Here is a 19,902-nt window from a genome sequence, read left to right as displayed (position 1 = left end):
CGCGATGAGGTGCCACGAGCGCCGGCCGATCCTCATAATTATTTTGTTCTGATCATCAGCTGTCTCTAGAAAGAAGGATGTAGTCTTCGAAAGGTAGAAAGGCATGAGAAAGAGTGCCAGCTCTGAAGAAGATGCATGTTCTTGCGCATGTGCCTTGCTTTTAGCAAATATAGTTTTTCCTTGGTGCGTGTCTATGAGCAGAAAGAGCCGAACATGCTGCATATGAACTGCAGGACAAATTACCTCATAAATATTTTAAGCTCCAGCCTAGATAAATTGGTGCAATGCCAATGTACATAGAAATTTATGTAAGGTGAAGCAGAGGGTATTTTTATTTTTCCTCGCTATTATTCTGATCAGCTCTTCATCTGCAAATTCTTTGCTCTCCCGGCTGGTTCGTCTTCGGTGCGTGCATTTTTCGTGCACGTAGGCATTGTTTAGTTTTCTGACGATAAATGCTGATTGACAAAAGATGTAATTTAAATAATGAGGTTTTTCCTGAGAAAAACTGTCGCGTGGCTCCTTTTTCTTTATGATACATTCATAAAATATTCGGTAGAATATTAATATACAATACGAAACAGATTTACACAGCGCAATATAACGGGGACGAGAAGAGACACGAAACACAGGACGGGCGCTGCGATCAGTGTTTCGTGTTTCTTCTTCTCCTCCTCGTTCCATTGCGCTGTGTTAATCTGTTTCGTAGAAAGTATGAACTAACTAGTTTAAACCATAATCCTCTTATTATGATAAATAATTGCCCGAAAAGCCTCAGAAAAAAAAATTGAACGCCCTAATCCCTGTGAGCTTTGCTGAGACACCGCCCGTCGTTCGCTAAATATGCAATACATGCTGGGGCTTCGACTGACACCTCTCATGACTAGAATCATCATGTACCTTACGGAATCTCCTCATCCGCACAACCAGCTTGCTGAAGAATCTGTTTTTCTTTCATTCCTGTTTTAATGCCAGCTTTAATCAAGACATTCTATTGACTGCACTAAACTGATCTGCACTCCTGAAATTGTCCTGTTCCAACCCCTTTTAAAACTAAGACCTATGTATTTGTATGGCTCCAAAGCCAGCGACTAGACGCTCGGGAAATAATACTCACCTCTGGTTGAGGCGTGCGAGTCCCGGATGATGCGGCGTATCGTGCCGTTGGCGTCGTCTCGGTAGTCGTTGGGCACATAGTAGGTATGCTGCACGCTCACATTATGCTCGCGCGCCTGCGCGCTGAGCACGTCCGCAATGAGCCGGTTGTCGCCTCGGTCGGATACCACCAGCACCACCTGCACGCGCCATCAGGACAACGCCAAAACGTAGAACGGCGCTTACGGCCCGTGGTTAAATGAACAAAACGCAGAGGGCGCTGCATAGCTTCGTAGTGTTTTAGAAATGAATTAGTTTAGAAGGCCAAAGAAACAAATCAAGAGAGAAAGTTAAGCAAAGCTGCAAAGAGGTGTACCACATATAGTTCACAAATGTGAAGCAAACAGACAAGGTCACTTTCGAGCTGACCACGTAACGCTACACGAGGGAATGATGGGAGGGGGTACAGAAAACGTTAGATTCTCGGCTACATCACTTGGCCTTGGTCAATAACTGAGTGGATCAGCGCTTGAATTTCCTAGGAAAAATGCTCCCAGCCTCCGCGCTCATTCAAAGCTCACGCCAGTAAACTACATTGATTCGTCGACAGAATGGAATGACGACCCGCACTGCAGCCACCGTTATAAAGAGGGTGCTAACAATTAAGCTTTACAGGCTTCTTAAACCTAGGCAGTCAGTGGTGAGTGAAAACCACCTCTGCATTCAAGTAATGAGATCAGCGGGACTAAATATGTTATGGTAATTATAACCATCAGGCGCATAATTATAAATATAATAATCAACTTTTCAGCCACTGCGGCTAGCGTGACTATTTGTATTGGGAATATAAAGGCGGTCGCAATTCTAGACCACTTCATGTGGCAGAATTCCTCTCGGGCACGTGCATTTCGAGATATTCGCCGCCAAAAGTTCCACTGGTTCCGCATACCTACGCATGGAAGGTGGTGGCAGTCCATGCAAAGCTTCTCCCTAGTGTTACGCAGCCCTTTATTCTGGAGGCTATTCCATTTCGACACCCGAAAAGAAGCAGTTAAAAGGTTCATCGGTTCCTCTTTGCCATTGGCAAATGAAGCGCTGCGTCACGTCGGCAAGAGTTGCTTGCCGATTCTCACCGTCTTGCATGCGCAATTACGTGGATCGCGCTTAAAATCTGGACGCGAATGTCTCGCTAGACTAGCGTGCTAGGGAAGCTATAGAGAATTTAATTGTATAAAAATACTGTTGCCTTCTAGTTTCGAATATCAGTATGCCTGCTTACTGGCGTCAGTAATGAGTTCGCTAATGAATTTTAGTCCTGGAGCATTTTGAGACGCACGAGGAGGGGTGGTTCTTTGTCGTCGTCGATGCCTGCTCCGGCAGGGCCAAGAGGGTCTCTACAAGTTGATAAGGCGTCCGACAGTGATAAATCTTATATGAATTTGTGTCGCTCCGTGGCTGCATAGTTTATGTGCAGAAGCGGATTTCACGCAGAACTTAGCGCCTAATCTAAAGAAATCTGTAAAGTTTACGTTTGAACACCCTACAAGTAGGGGCACGGAATGCTTGGTACAATACCAGAAAAGAAACCGCCCCACAAACATCAGCACTGAATAGAAGTTTGGACTATTTGTATATGAAAAGAAAGCAGAGAGCATAGGTATATTTCCAAAACTAGGCTGGTCTAATAAAAAAAAGGAATATGAAGACGCACCTTATCCATTTGAACAATTTTCGGAAGCTTTTAATATCATCAATGTGTCTCGTTAGCCTGCATGTGTCCTATCCGTAATCACTTGCCGTGTAGTGAATCTGCATACGCTTGTATGTCGTTCTATCTGGACTCTCGGTGTCATTTGCGACTCATTGGATCAGCTCGCTGGAAGATGGAGTAGGGGCAACCGTGGGGTATTGTGACATTTTATATGGTCTCCCTAATATGTGCTCACAGAACAACTGAAATATTTTTTTCTTGATCCCTTCTGAAATTTTCACGCTACCTTATTCCAAGCCGCTCAGTGGTGCTTCGATAGCCGCGGAATTTCATAGAGAATCCAAGGGGCCCTAGCAGCACTGCGCTTCCAACTGTGGGTAGCGATACTTTAACGTCAATACTGACATCGAACCACTTGCTTCGCGACAAAAGCTACTTCACATTTTAAATCATGACCGACGTGGACCAGACTGACAGTGGAACAGTGTTTGTACATGTAGCGGGAAGCTTGGGCAGTGTGCGGGCGCAAGTTTCTGGGCGCGTGCTGGTGCAGGCAGCGCCGCAAAAGCGCTGCGTGTTCTCATCAATGATACAAACTATGGTCATAAGGCTGTCTATAACAGCTCTCGCTCGGCATGTAATTACCCAAAGCCACCTACACACAGAAAGGGAGCATTCTCTTGGCAGTGTTTCTAATCCGAATGTGAGTCTTAAGCTTGTTCATCAAGCCGTTGTGTCACAGTAACACTTATCAGGTAGCACCACTATCCTCTTCCTTCCCATGATGGTAAAAAAAAAATTGGCGGTGGTATAGCTTTGGTTAAACCCAGAGAGACGCCATAGCTGCAGCTGCCCGAGCGGAACTTGGCCACGTGACCAACCACGTGAAGAACCACGTGATCAGCCACGGCGCCGTGCCGCCGGCAGCTGCTCCGCACCACGTGACTAACCACGTGAGAGCGTGGCGGCGCAGCCATGCTGAAGGCTCGAAATGCTACCGTTATGTAGCTATTGCTAAAAAAATAATAAAACGCTTGCTACAAAAGATTGCGTGACGTAGACTAATTCTTTCTAGCTCACACTGGCGCTGGCGCATTAAGCAAGTTGCACTATTGTTTAACAGCATACCTAAATAAACAAAAAAGAAGATTTAATTTAATTATTTCCAATTTTAGCCAATGACAAAAAATTATCAGAAGATGAATGGGATTCATACAGGACCTTATGCGTTATGATTAGTGCCCCTCCTCTCTGGCCTAATGCTGGCACTACTGGGTTCAGAGATGTGAGCGGATGGCGTGATTCATTCCATCAATCAATGTGTGGCTCTAAGTAACTTATTTCGTGATCTAATCCAGCAATTACACTGTGACACGCCGCAACCTCTCTCCACTCTCCCCACTCCTCGACTATTACTGCCGAACACGGTTTTCCTCTCTCCTTCTTCCCTCTTACACTTTCCCTCTACCTTCTCCTTCCTTTCTCTGCACTCTGCCCCCTGTCATCCGAGTCTACGCACGCCAACGTCCGACACATTTTGCGGTAACCTGCGTTTGATTGCTAGCAGAATAAAAAAAAATGTCAGCCTCTTACGCTTTTCAAGAATTTCAGGTGCCAGCTCATGCCGCAAAAATCATTTCTGCGAGTCTGTCCACTCAATCTTTTTTTGTCACTTCGCCAAATAGTCACCAGATAACTTGTACTGAAAGGCAAACACGGAAAGTGTGCTCCGTTACATTAAGGTAATGTGTGCGGAGAAGCACGCTTTACAGTTCATGCTTTAAAGGAAACGCCAAAGGCCCTGTAGAGATAGCGAGGAGGAGGTTACGCGGCCGGCGCCTCGTTACGTCGGTTACTTCAGATGCCTCGCACCTCCGCGCCAAAAGATCGCAGGTTGCACCAACGCCGGCCTCATCAAACGCCTAGCCGCTCTTCGCCTTCATCGTTCTCTCTCGCTCCCTTCTAGCGTTCATTTCTTTTATGAGAGAATAAAAGCATTGGGGGGGGGGGGGGGGGGAGGCTGAATCTGCGCGCTGTCAGCACGGTCTCATTTTCCCTCTCGCTCTGACCTGGCTTGCAGTACAGCCGTCTGAGACATCCCATTATATTCGTTTCAGGCACGATTTAGTCTCCTGATTCCGCTCCTCCTCTTTTTTTAGAAGTGCTAAAAGTTAAGCGTGTTATATCTGGCATCATTAACTGGGTACTTAGAGGACCAGCTCGTTGAATTGCTCTACATTAGTAGCGCACATGTTTAGACAGCGTCACGAATTTACACTGCTCTTCCCACGTTTGCGCTTTGCCCTCAATGACTCAGTATAGGGCCCATATGCTACCACATAAATGTTCTTGTCGCCAAGGAACGCTTGCAACAAATTAGTCATATTTCATCTTTTAACACTAGAAGGCGTCATAGCGGCGCTCAGGGCTCAATTTATTTTCTTAACCGAAAATACACACAACCAGGCACTATTCAAAAGCAGTCGCCTTGAAGAATCGCTCCTTATGTTTCCGCCTCCCAAAACGGATTAAGTTTTTCCGGTAAGCGCACTGCTGTTGTCGAAGCGCAGTCTATATGCCAGACTCCTATCATATGTAGTTAATCCTCAACAAATGATACACAGAAATAGCGAGTCTGACGCTATTTTCTTGTTTTACTTCTTTACGTCTTCTTTCAAATCACTCTGCACTCTCAGAAAGCTGCTGCTAAATATCCAGGCGTCATCCCGGCAATGAATCGGAAATGTCCAGTCAGAAGGCATACGCGATTAGCGAACTATTAATGAAATATATTTTCCTCGTGCACGCCAAGTGCGCCTTTTATGCTTTCAGTAGAAAAGAAAATGCAACACAAAAGAACCGACACACGCCCTTTTCTCTAGCTGACTTCAGTCTACGTTTCGGCAAAACAGCTTAATATCCTTAATTAACCGCTCACTGCCACACAGAAGCTGGCAGAAGCTATTGGTGGGTGAGCCCAAGGTACTGTTCACGCCAAATAAATGCACGAGCAATTAGCAATAAGCAAATATATATACGAAGTACCAATTTAGGTCGAAGCAGCATTCCCCGTACGAAGTATCACTTTTCTTTCTGCCTTTAGTTTTATTTACTTTTTTTAATGCGATGCTTACGATCGGCGCTGAGAAGGTAAGATCGCGGAGCTCTTCTCTATCCCGCCATGTGCCGTTGCCTTCTATTTGCTTTGTTTTTGTTGTTGTTGCAAAACGTCCAAACTCGTGAGGAAGATCTTACCAATGCAAGCATGAGCATGAGATATGAACGGAAGGGAAGTCGACCACAACAAGCACAGTCTCATGACTTTACACATAGGAGGGCACGGATGTTTGGAATGACGCAAGTTTGGAAGAATGGCGGATGTTTGGAATGGCAGAAGCCTCTCCTTTCGGCTACTCTCCTTTTGGCTCTCAACTGTGTTGCATGGCGACGCTAAAAAAATGCCAAGCATCACGCTCTAGCCGTCTCCAGTCAATTTCGAGAACTACTGAGTGGTTAGCACCTGTCATGATCTGGAGGACTAACCGCATTTGTGGTGACTCGGCGCAAAATCTTCCAGTCGCGTTCTGTTTCGTTGGAGCGAAGGTTTAAGACCTTCCTCTGGTACAAATACAGGTATAAGAATTATGAGAGGGAACACGGGCGCGCGTGGCCTCCACGCTTCGTCAAGCACTGCCGCCGAGTGCCGGCGAGAGCGGGAGGCACTAGGAGCATGCGCAGAATGAACAGCCGACCGTGCTTACTGGGAATGTGTCTTCGCGGCAAATTCTTACCGGCTCTCGGCGGCACAGCTTGACAAAGCGCGGAGGCCACGCGCTCTTGTGTTCCCTCTCATGTTGATTCTACCTGTACGTTCGCGAAGAGGCCACTCACCTGGTCCCAGTGGTAGTGCCGCAGCAGAGAGATGACAGACTTGGAGACTTTGGACAGCGGTGGCAGCGTTCGGGCGAATGTCTGGAACGACCGGCCCGACACCCGCAGGTCGGAGCATCGCTGCGAGGAAGAGACCGTTTAAACAGGCGGCTGTTTCACTCCCGTCTTCGGTACGGCGCACAAAAACTCCTTCTTCTTCCCGGAGAGTTATGCGCCTCTGAAGCCGCGGTCGCGATGGTCGCCATCCACATCATGGGCAACTTGACAGTCTACAAATAAGCCGCCTGCTGGATATACTTGCGGCATCGGCCACAGTCTGCAATCATTTTAAATAAGCCGCGCTTGCTTGGTCTGCGTTCATAACAATTTATTTAGTCAAAAGGAAAGAAAAAAAGTCTGGGTACTGTGCTAAACTTTAGACTTTGATGACGATGCTAGATTTTTTGTTTTGGCGCAAGGGCATCTACGGCATTTACACTTTAATTCAGGGGAAGGTAAGCATTGCCATAGGATGGTAATTCGTACTTTTAATCGCAAACATTGTCTACGTGTCAAAATATAGATACCTCTTCGGATCTTTTGTTTATTGGGCATTTACTTTCTTGGACTGCGCCGTTTATGTGGCCGTTTATTATGTTGAAAGTTATAGCTGTTTACATTTGAGGTCGGCCCTAGTGCATACCAAAGAAATGTGAGCGCCGTAAAAAATAGCTCTTCAAGCACTGTATGGAGGAGATAATACTACTTGTAAAGATTGGGCATAAATATGTACACACTGAAAGGAACAGCAAATAGTTTTCAGCAATGGGGCTAGTCGGCTGTACATTTTGAGGGAGCAAACGCGCTACACTTGTCCAGTGTAGCTCGTTCTGTTCAGTCGTCCCTTTCCTAGTGTAGCGCCTTTATTCCAACGCTTTGTCAAGCGAGCGAGAATCGTAAACAAATCGGCAATGAAATACATTCCCAAGTTCAAACGCAGCCGGTACAAGCTTGCAATGTAATTTCTGATGTCTTTTCTTCTTCCGACTAATTTTTTCTCTATTTATTTCCTCTCCCTTTTTTTTGTCTTTCACCTCATCCGCTCCAAGTGACTCGGAGTGCTTAGAAATTACACTTTAACCGGAAGATATAATCTTCCCATTTCCAGAGAGCCCTTGTTTACCTCTTGTGACTTGCGACGTGTACTTCTGAACGCAGTTTTTTTTTATCTCGCTAGTACATGTGGTGCCTGCAAAATTACTGCAAAATGTGCTTCACGTGCCAACGATGCTCGTCAAATTTGAGTCGCTAATTTTTTATACGCAAGCTATAGGTACATAGCCAATTCGCAACTAACGCTGCTAGCTATGAGCAACTAAAGCTCAAGTTATTCGAAACTACAGGCTTTAATATATAAACATCGCACCTAGTCAGCTTGGATAAAGAGTAACCTATGTGTGATTCAAAGACAGTGACCACTATATGACAGTGTTTCGCTGTATTAAAATAGAAAGCGGTGATGCATTTTTAGTTTCTTAAGGTTGCAGATCACATCACCCTTTTTTCTCTAAGTAACGTGTTTTGGAATAGATGAGACGTGCAAGCATTGAAGTGTGCCCCAGATTTTTTCACGTCTCCTTCGCGCGCACACAGCGAGCCATGCGGCCAAGTGGGATGCGCAGATGTCCCAGCGCGTGCGCTGCAGTCATCCAGGAGTCGTACGGTATACTTCAACACTAGCACGTCTCCGCTGTGATACAACTATCGAATGTCTTGTAGCACAAGTTGCATTTAAAAAAAATTGCTTCGATGAAATGAACTCAGCGTTTATTCCAATACATACACCTCACAATGCAGCATAATTTTTGAAACATAGAGGTTATAGAAGTGTGTAAAGCGGTAGGGATAAGCCGCGAATTCACCGGAAGTTTGTGTCATTAGGCGAGTTCACGCCACAGATTGTTACATTTGAAAAGCATGAAAGATGGTGATTAATAAAAAGCGTGACACTTTGAATCACGAGATAAAGCTCCTGAAGGTCGCCCGAATGGTTCGTGCCACCTTCTTTTGTGAGCAATATGCTTCTAAAGTCGTCCTGGAATCTAAACTTGTACAGTTTGAAAAGTTCACTGGCCAGTTAGATGAGTTCTCGATTTTGAGAGAGCGTTCAGTCACTCCATTTCGCTATGCCAGTGAAATAGCAAGAGAAATAGTAACTCTCAGTCAGAATAGCGCTGAACCAAAAATTTGATGCATTGAGCGTGGCATAAATTTTCCTAGGTAATTGCAGTAAAAGAATGAGAACATATAACCAGCATGCCACGGAAAATAGTGCGGCTATCTAGCGCTAATTTAATGCGCTCAGTGCTGAAAACACTCGCAGGTATTCACCCCTAATAACGCGTAAATTGAATCTTAATAAAACGGCGGTGGGAGTTAGGCACTCCTTCACTCAGAAAACCGGCTGTCATAATCCACAGCGCTGGAAAAATTTGAAGCTGAGCTAGTTTATTAACGGTAATTTGGAATCTTTTGGGAAATCTTGTTAACGTCGACGACCGCTTCGACGCCAAAAGGTTTGACGTGAGAGCTACAACATTGTAGATTTCGATGTGTGGCACGAATGAGAAATCAGCAAAAATGGCGTCTTTCATATAAAGTAGTTAAGAATACCTCAGTAAACATTCATACGAGTATATGCAAAGCAAGGCAGCGCATCTCTATATGGAAGAGGAGCTTTTTAACAAAAAATATTTCAAAAAGAAAAAATTGTGGGGAAATACTGAACTCATGAAGCCAGTGCGTAAAGTAAAACGCAGCATCTGTTTCTTCACTTGGATTATATCTTTCAAGCCAGGGTGACTTCGCTCTAATTTTCAACTCTGCGTAGGTAGTAATGTAGATTCAACGTCAATATGAAGTTGATCGCGTTGGTGCCAGCTCATTAAAACGAATTACTTTGTTCTGATGTGACAAATACTCATTCTGTGACAATCCGTGAGTGTGTTAGCATTTATTGAAGAGGGTGACTGGAGTGCATGTGGGTGGGACCTCAGTTCAGGGCTCCGGAGGCTTCTCCCGATCTTCTGGCGATGAGAGTCGAGGCACGCGCTGGTCAGCTTTGCCGCCCACAGCGGCAGGACCGCATTACATGGCTTTAGGTGGCGGAGATTTTGGAGACATGTCTGTGTGATATGTGTTAGGATTGGGGTGTCGCCGCACTATAGAGATTTGTCTTCGTGGAGTGTTGGGTGCAGGCGATGCAGGTAGTGCAGGTTGGGATAGGTGTTTGTCTGAAGACGCCGTAGGAAGGCAGGAGTCTTCGGAGGAGAGGGAGGGATGAGAGAGAGGGTAGAGACGAAAAAAAGTGGCGGTGAAAGAATCAAGAAAAGGAAGCACCTGTTCTGAAGAATATTCTTTTTTTGCAGATGTGAATGGCAGCGGAGGAGTTTATCCCTGTAAGTTAGCACTCAAGGCATCACCTTTATGTTGATTACTACTGTGCAGTTCAGCGGCAAATGCTTGTGGGACGCGTGTAGTCGGGAGTAAGCTCACTGTAGTACTGCTGGGCGAGCCAGCCGCCGGTCAGTCGTGCTCTTGAGATTCGAGCATCCGCCTGGCATGCGGGAGGATTTGAGCTCGATCTCGGGGGCCTTCTTGTAGTTACCGATTTTGCAACGGGCTCAAGCTTTACTCCAGACTGGCGGGCGGCTTATGCAGAGGATGAAACGCTTGGAAAAAGAGTCTTTGGCCACCTCGCCGCCTCCCTCAAAACTTTTGCTTACTTTGTTTGGTGTCGCGAACTAAGTTCACGTTCATCGAAGTCGTTTTCAGCGGGATATTCGATATATCGAACGGTGCGCCTTTCACAGCAAGTGGCGATTTTAGGAACTGCGGTCTTTCATCAGTTTAAGCATGCGAAAACGAGTCGACCGCGCCGCGTTGAGTGCCTGCTTGAAGCGGTGGCGCTGTGAAACCACGTGACATTGTGAACGCATGGCGTGCTTGAAGGTGGACTTTGGTCTCATGCCCACCTCTTTCACGCCATATGGCTGTCGTTGTTGGAAACAAACAGCGCGTTAATTTTAAGCAGACTATTCTATTTCTACTGCTGTGGCAACGTCATTAGACATAATAGGCAGCGGCCAGTTTTAAAAGCGCCGTCCGCTGCGGATTCGTTGGGAAGCAATTTAGGCCTAGCAATGACTAGCAAGAGGTGCGCGGGCGGAATTCAAGTCGCTGCAAGAAGCGCATCACTATTTCTTGGGTCTACATTAGTGAGGAGCTTCTGTATGGTGATTGTCAATATATCGAAATATTTCTCAACCCCCTTCGAATTCAATATAGCCGGACTCTCCGCATTATAAAGCCTGCAGAAGCACTCACGTTTGCAGGTATACGATGCGTTTCGGCTTGCATGACAGCGCCGTAATGGGTTTTTATCAGCGTCCCGATCCCATAAACTTGAGCTCGTGACTACTCAATTAAGAATATACATAATCGGAACCAACTCAGCTGGGATACCCCAAAGGACGCATAGGTATATGAAACGAAACTTTCCTGGAGTACTATGAGCTTGATTGAAGCAAATGAGCATTCTTTGATGTTCCTCCGCTGATATTTCCTCTGCCTACCTGACGCTGCAAACACTGACCCAACTTTTCGAATATTGCGAAAAGGAACCGAAGAAAGATTAAAAATGTAGAAAAACTGAAGATTGGGACTTAGAATCGAGCACTGCATTTATTTCTCTGCCATGTTTCAAAGCTGCGTTTACTATTTCTCTTTGAAAATTGAGCTTACGAAGCACACCTATACGCTTCATAAGCTGCAGCGATGCGCGAAATCCACACAAAAGGAAGTGCTTTTTTTCAATTATTGCAGAGCACTGTACCAGAAAAGAAGTGCTCCTAACGAAAGCAGATTGCTTGCTTACCTTGCTTTACGCAAGAGTACGAATAAAGGTGATCTCTGGTCAATTTGCTGTATTAAGAGCACTAAACGCAATGTGGATGCAAACAAGGTCTGCTCAATCTTTCTGTGTATTGTGCTAATCGCTCACCTCACTATCGTTTATGCAAGGTCTATGGTTGTTGTCTTACTGAAACGTTCGCAAATTTCCATGCAGCTTTCTAGGCCTTGTTCACGACTACTTAGTTAACGTTTTTCCTAATGCGCTAAAAAGACGTGTCCAGTTTTATGCGCTCTCCGTCTTAATTTTTATGCGAATAGTTATGCTAAGAATGAATCTTCGATTTAAATCTACTTCTCTTTCTTATCTTTCTCTTGTTAACCTCCCTGCCTTTCCGTTCGTCTTTCTCTCTCTCATATCTTTCCATCTGCTTTTTACCTTGTTATTTTCTCACCATCTTGTTTTCATTTCAGCTCAGTTCACTTAGAAGAATTCATGATTTGTCGAATTACATGTCGAGATAGACGCTCAAGTAAGTTGCTCGTATTAAGAAAACGAAATTTCTTTAAGTCATGCACGGAAAAGAGCATAGGCTGTGTTCGTTGAGATGGTTACTTCTAAAAAATCTCGATTTGTATTCTACAGTACAAAACCAAGGTTTAGCTGGGTAGCTATGATTTATGGCCGCCTTTGTAAATAGCTTGTAATACGCATCTTACGTGCAGATGATATTACGCGAATGTATGTGGTTCCGATTTCTTCCAGATCGCATAAATATGTGCTTGACTTAAGCTAACCAATCCGATGTCTTCCAGTTCCGCAGAATTATATCGTACACATGTCCTGATGAGTTTCTCAAAACTTTTACACTTCTCACTCACGCATGAGCAGGCCTTCTTTTAGTCAATTTTATTACAAATTACTGAACATCCTTGTTAGTCTCTTATATTTGGATGACTTTTCCACTTGCACAAACACATTACTCTTTCTAGCATAATTTATGCAACCGCAACATAATACTGCCGCGAAATATCTGCCTTCAACAGACAGCGAATCACAATATAAAAAGTTACGCTTCTGCTGTGGATTTTCAAGGATACGTAACCTTGTAATGTGAAATGCTATAGCGGTGACCTGGTCATCTTTAACAAATAGCAGCGCCGCCAGCGGCAGCCACTCAGCTGACGCGGTGGCCGCCATTTACTCGTACATAGAGGCCGGCAGAAGGGGGCGCTCATATTTAATCGACTCTTCGCCACCCGCTCCAGGCTGCGCCACTGAAGCTGGGGGCTGTTCAACAAATAGACGCCCATACGTCACAAAAAAATCCTCCCATATTATTCGTTCTTTGCAGTCAATTGCAGCAAATTGGTTGCATTGACAGCTACACGTTCAGTATTCTATTTGTCTTATTGTGATCCATCATTATTATTTAAAGTGTTTTTAAGCGTGGAAAGCTTTAAACGTTCATTTGCAGTAAAATACGGCGACCAACTTCCCGAAACTGCGGCGAACCACAGGCTAAGCATGATGCTGCACTTATACAAATCACTGCGTAATTTTCCGTCTGAATGGTATCCAGCAAAAGCAAACTTTGCCGTAGCATAATCGAACCAGCATCGGCGCAAGCTGATCGCCTTCTATTCACGACTACATATATCACTCGGCCATAGCCTCAGCCTTACGCGCTACACGTCCGAACGGTACTCTCCCGCACCTTGTTCGCTTTCGTCGTCATCATTCGTCCGTTTGTTCAGTGCCGTGACTGTCAGCCAAGGTAATAAATAGCGAGCAAACGCGATGGCGTGTGAAAGGGCTAAACCAACGAGAGACGCCAAGCGCCAAAATGAATATTGAAAATGCAAGCACGTAAAGCACCAAAAGCGGCAAAGGAATCCAAGGGAGCTGCTCAGCTATGAAAAGCGGCTGATGGCGGATGCTCCTAATGCAGCGGAAGCAGCGAAGGAGACCTTGTGCGCTTACCAGCTCGAATAACACAAGCGGAGGCGCGGTCACTCGTGCCCATTACACGAGTGAGATTACCCTCATCCCTGAGCCGTCGTAGAGGTCACGATGCTTTTCCTGCAATGCATCCGATGCTTGCAACGACTCTGACAACGAGACTGAAAAGAATTTTCAACTAAGAGACTGCGCGGCGACAAGCTCTTGGATAGCCAGGTTGTGTACTTGTTACCGATTAAGTGAGCCCCAATATATGCTCAGTCAGGCGAACAGAACTCGTTGCTTCGGACACGGTATTAAGTGCCAGGCCCAGTTCTTACTTCAGTTTCGTAGGTGCATGCGGCAATGATACCCTCTTTGTTTGATGTGTGAATTAGTAATTTATCTCTATTCAAATCAAGCATTTTAAAGCGTACATACACAAAAAAACATAGCGCTTATGAGTCGGTCTTAGCTTGTTTTTTTGGAGTGCGAGAGGTGAAACTATTTGGATTAAGTATTTTTTCTACCTACATTTCAGAACATGAGGAGCTTTTTTGTGCGCTCAGGCTTAATGTTTTAAGCATGCAGACGTGCCATTACATGACATTAAGATTTTTTGTCAGTCATTGAAATAAGAATGCTTTTTTTCCCAGAACAAGGCTTATTTATCACGCTTTCTAGTAGCCTTGCAGCATAACACTTTCATCCGACGCAGAAGCGCTGCGAATAGTACCCACGGTCAATTTAGGAAGAACCGCGCTAAGGAAAAAAAGCCAACCCAACAAGAACGAACTCAAAACGAAGTGAAATTGCGTCTCTACTCCAGCCTTTCTGAAACAAGCTTCGTATCAATTTTACTCCACAGGAGCTTATATCGACTTTGTCCTCAAAGACCGTTGTTTTCATTCGCCTTCGCCAATTCAAAACTACACGTCGTAATTATAGAGAAGTGCTGTTTGTGGATCCCGTAACAATAAATAAACAAAGCGACTAAAGTTCAACATTACATTGTTTATCAACCAGTAATTTTGTTCCCCGAAAATTGTTCTGAAATGAGGACTATTTTGGTTAGCTTCCATCTCACGTAGTTACTACCATGTTAATAATCTACAAAAAAGCAAGAAGCGGCCTTCAGACTAAGAGCTGGAAAAGCAGACTGATGCCAATACACGAGAACTATTTATTATGGTTACGGTCTTTCTTTAGGAGAACTTAACTAGGCGCCGGTGACATCGGAAAATGCGTTAAGTCGATGTTCAGAATGACTGTCGCGCACCGCCGTACTCAATTTAAGAACAGCGGCAAGCTCTCGAGATAGGAAGCATTAAATGCGGGTTGTAATCTTGATCATCGTGTAAACAGTTGTGAAAGGCTACAATAATTCTGGAGAAGTCTCGTTCCCTCTCGAGTGATGAAGTTATATGGCGCCGTGCTACCGGCAAACACTAAAGAACATTATCCAAAAACAAGGAACACAAAGTGATTCACAGCATTTCCCTCTCTTAAATAAGCATTGTCCTCATGCTTCAGAAAAAAAGTACAAAAGGAAGCCAAAGTAAAACCTAACTTACATTAGTGCACCATAGTCCTTAAGGCGCACCAGATGCACCACTTCTGGTTGTGTGTGGCGTCGATAGGATACTATCGCTATATCGGAAACGCCTTCGTAGTCCAGTTCACATAGTAGACGCAGTCATCAGCTCAAAACAAGTAAAGCCCACCAATACGGATGTAAAGAACATTCGGGGCGGCCTGTGTGTGCCATCGACAGCGTTAGTGTTTGCACACTGAGGAAGAAGGACCCCTTGATCCAGCAAACTCGCCTTCTAAACGCCTTAAAGTTTAGAAGCGGATGACGGAAACCGTGATTGCCGTTTGTAGCTCTTCAATAAATGATGTCATCTTTTTCGAACTGCTTGTGACGTGCACACATTCCACAGCAGGTGACACCTTTGAAGAAAATTTCTGCCAAGAAGTGCACATTCAGGCTGCGCGACTAGCTCAGAGGTGGCACTTGTGGAGCAGAACATGCGGTATTGTTTCTCCTTTTCTGTTTCTTCAAATGGTTTTTTTGAACTGACCAGTATTATTACTGATTTTCTTGCCGTATATAACACGCACCGAGGATGGGCAACAAAATTACAGGATGACATTGCCAACTTCCTTGGACAAAAGTTTTGAATATTGCAAAAGAGTAAGGTACCTGTATAGAGATATTGAAGGTAATGGTACATTTTTCCGATATGTAGAAAAACCTTCCTTTTATAGTGTTTCCATAGCTAGCATGGTGCAGTTAAGACTGCAATAGAAAACTAATGGTGTACGCTTTTGACGATAGCAAAAACGTGAATAGCAAGAAAATTCAAGCCTGATTGATTGTTATAGTCAAATCTTACGATGTATGAAAAAATTGCGCTCATAAACTATTTTTCGTTCAAAAATGCTTTTGGCCGGAATTGATGGCTACGTGGCTTTCATCGCAGTTCGGTGCAGAAACAGCGGAGCCTTCGTCGTGACACAGATTGATAGTTTATATACGGGAACGACGCCACATTTTCCTACTATAAGAAATTTATAGACCTTTTTCCCGCATGTACTAATAAGCAATCAAGATATCCCAGTAAATTGGACTATAGCATGCATCACATGGGAGAAGGTACATAGACTAAGAAACAAAAGAATCAACATTACCAGTGCTTCAAATGAGACTCCGAGACTAGTTGCATAGTTCGCGAAGACGCGCCCATGCGGGTAGCAGCCTCCAAGACACTTTCTGGAACATTTCTGGCACTGTGTGCGTGGTTGCAGACGCCAAACAAGCCAGAAGCGGATTCTTACTGCGAGTCGTAGTGTTGAAGTGGCATTGTAAGTTGTTTCTTTTCTTCTGTGTGGAAATTACAGGTAAGAAAACATGCGTTTCCGATAACAAGCTGAATCCTAACCATCGGGGCCTGCTTTCCAGCATTCTAGCCCTCCTTGATGAGCAAGCACTGGTAATTAAAAAGACAAGTTCCGTTTGGAATTAACTTAACAGCTTATTGATGCTCAGTATACGAAAATACTGCTAATGGCTACAGAGGAAAGGTATACAGTCGGGAGCTACTAAAAATAAAGAGAAGGGTTTGGAGTAGGCAACTAAAGGCCAAATATTCGTGTCTACAAATATTGGAAGTCTAGTGCAGTTTAAGCGATAACGCAAAAGGGGCTCAATAAAATAAAGGCTTACCGAACTTTATCAGCGTTGGCACGGGGTACGAGGTGCGACGCCGCCCGTGGTTTTAGCGTCAGACAGAACATCAGTATTTGGAGTAAAAGATATCAACCGGCATCAACCTATAGCTGCAACTTCTCTATCTGAAAACGACTTAAAGGAATTATAAACCTGGAGTTTGCCTAGTAGACATCGCCTAGAAGTCGGTAAAAGTCCGAATATTGAATAAAAGTTTCACTTTCTAAGCGTCCGTTTGCGGCGGCGCATAGAAAAAAATTGTTCCAGGTCGGTGAACAACTTTTATCAAACAGAGAAAACGAAATCAGGGTGAAAAGAAACAGGGCTTCGCTTATTCGTTTTATTTTGCAATTTCTTATGTTGAAAACGTTTTCAACGACAGGGCTGGGAGGGCGTGAAAATAATATAAGTAGAAAACAGTTAGCCATGGTCAATAATGAGCAGCGGTTCTGACGGCGGCTGGCGAGTTCATTTGAGCGCCTTTTTCTCGTTGCCTTGTGTTAATTCGCGTCTTAATTCACCTCAAGGCAACGTCCGTCGCTACCTTGCTCTGCCATCGATATTGGAATTGGTCGCGCAGCAGTGTCTCTTCTCACCTGGCCGCAATTAGTGCCTGTCAAGCGCTTCTTGGAGACCAAACATTCTGAAGACGAGGCCTGGCCGCAGGTTGATTGCAGGGGGCCTTAGTGGGTGCAAGGTGACAGACATGCCCTGAGGCGCGTCTTAATTCAGCTCAATTAGACGCCCTATTTCTCGCAACTTGTGCGGACCATGAACCAACCGCCCAATAAAGCAAAACTTAAGACAACGCGTGCGAGGTTAAGAAACTATATTGCCTTTTGAGTTCACTTAATGCTAGCACTCGCACTAAGCGCTCGAGCATACTGAATGACTACACGAGGGCAAAGCACAAGAAGACGGTGCTTTTCGCCGAATTAATGATTGGCTTGAAAGTCTGCAACCGCTCGGCCTGTATTTAGTGCCTCTTCTGCGCACTATAGTGCTGAGTCATATATCCGAGCACTATTTTTTTTGTGGTGTCCCTGTGCAATTTAGTATATAGACTTTCTATGGCCGTGTATGCAACCGTCCTCGCTCGGCGTGTCCTCGGCACGAAGCTCATGAGACGCTCTGGTGGCTTTGTACAGAGGCTGAAGATCAGCTCCAGCCACTTCTTGGTGCTGCTGACGCTTCTCAGTGCTTCTCGGTGTTGGCGTTTCTCTGCCGTCTAGGACACGCCAATTAAAAGCCTTGAGTCCCTAACCCAAACTGCTACGTCACACTTGTGGAGGTTCGAGCTCTACGACCCTATGTCCAAGGCCCCTACTGAAGCGCTCATCGAGTCCCCACCGGCTTCTCGCCATGAAAAAAAATTTCCTATGGCCGGCTATAGGTCTTTGGCCCAAACACCTATATACCTCCCTTATGTCCTATAGCCGCAGTTTAAGGCGGATTTATTTTTCTATGAAGAGCTAAAAACAGTTTTATGGTTCAAAAGCTGTGGATTTAGTGGTATAGATTTTTCAATAGCTGGAAATTAGCACCTCTTTGGATGCCTAAAGACGTTCATAAAATGCCATAGAGGGACTCTGCTTTTTCCACAGACGTCCATAGGACGTTTTTGTATGGGCTGCTTGTCTGCACGCCAGTACGCCGTAGCAGCCGCCGCCTTCTAGAACTGAGAGGCCGATCTTCAAAGCATAGACCACCTAGATCGTGCACGCCACCTCCTGGATGCCCACATCCAAAAACCAAACGACAGAGTTGCCATATTTGCCGAGGGCATGATCCGCCTTTGCCAGTGCGCTGACTTCGAAATAGCGGACGCCACGAAGCTGCGCCATAAGATGCAAGGTGTCAAGGACCAAGTTTTGGCTAGTTTTGTCAGCAATCCCCGCGGACTGCCCCAGACTACATTAAAGAAGCTACGGTAATTGAGCGAGCCCTGCAGTAGTGTTGCCGACGAAAAAACTTGCGAAAGAACTCGGTGATACATTCAGCACTGCGGCCGCTTTTTCCGCCGGTAGTAACAATTCATCATTGCGAAAGCTGTTACGTCCGAAGATCCATGAGTAGCTCCATAAAATTCAACCTTGGCTCGCCTAGTATGGCAGCAGCCGCCATTATACAAGTCGCAGGCCTGGAGATCAAGCCGGCATTTTCCCCTCCTCAGTTTATGCCGGAGCCATATCCGATGAGTTAATCGGCAGCTGCCCGTCATCCCGTGTAGTGCATGCCGTATCAGGGGCATTCCACGGGACGCCCCACGTCCCCGTTTCGGTGAGATACCCCATGAATTCAAGGACTGCCGTCACGTACTGTCACGCGTCGTCACGCATCGTCACGCACCAGTGCGTCACTCACGGTCCCTCAGTGATCCGTACAAGGCGGACACTTGGCGTGACAGGCATGATGAGGGAAACGGGCGAATGGCAGAAGCAATAAGCATAATGCACCACCCGTGTTTTCCCTTTCTCCGTTCTCTTTCCTCCTAGCATTCAATAGAGTTACGCCGATTGCGACAATGACAACGCTGGTGAAATCGGAAACATGGCATTTACAGTTGTTGCCATTTTGCCGCCGGTAAGCTTCGCCCGCCATATCATCATCAGCCTGACTACACCCACTGAAGGGCAAAGGCCTCTCCCATGTCCCTCCAATTAACCCTCTCCTTCGCCAGCTGCGCCCACCCTATCCCCGCAAACTTCTTAATAGACAGTTTTAGCTGTGCGTACGCAAAGCGCTACGGCGCTGCGTGCGTTACGCTGTCCTCTCCGAATTATATTTTTAGTTGGCCGTGCCGTAGCGTCCATCTCTCGCACGCGTAAACGGTAGCGCCATCTAGTGACAAGACGTCAAAGCACATCAACGCTGGGTTGAAGAAAATTTAATTCGTGATTACTGATAACTAGGATGAGTGCATTGCGATCCTTTTTTTGTTCCAAGTAGAAAAACTGCAAACCGAAGAAAATGTAAGAACGGACTAAGGGCTAGAAAACTGCTTCGCCAGGTGTCATTGCTACGAGGAAAACACACTGCATTTAGTTAGGCCTAGGAGCTTGAAAATCGCCAAATTATCTGAAAAACAGGGGCTAGTTGTCGCTTATACCGCTACGTGTGGGCAAGAGTAGGCGAAATAAA

The 19,902-nt window shown here is 45.4% G+C and overlaps 1 protein-coding gene across 1 annotated transcript in view; it reads right to left on the bottom strand.

Moving 5' to 3' along the window:
* Window positions 1–19,902, bottom strand: part of LOC144101762 (guanylate cyclase 32E-like) — a 276,494-nt gene that overhangs the window by 66,700 nt on the left and 189,892 nt on the right. The window contains exons 4-5 of the mRNA XM_077634950.1: window positions 6,698–6,817; window positions 1,118–1,295 (exon numbers count right to left, since the gene is read on the bottom strand). Coding sequence (XP_077491076.1) covers window positions 1,118–1,295; window positions 6,698–6,817 — 298 coding nt within the window. The remainder of the gene's footprint in view (window positions 1–1,117; window positions 1,296–6,697; window positions 6,818–19,902) is intronic.

The sequence above is a fragment of the Amblyomma americanum genome, chromosome 8, assembly GCF_052857255.1.
Source record: "Amblyomma americanum isolate KBUSLIRL-KWMA chromosome 8, ASM5285725v1, whole genome shotgun sequence".
Classification (NCBI taxonomy): domain Eukaryota; kingdom Metazoa; phylum Arthropoda; class Arachnida; order Ixodida; family Ixodidae; genus Amblyomma; species Amblyomma americanum.
This window is presented reverse-complemented; position numbering and strand designations above follow the sequence as displayed.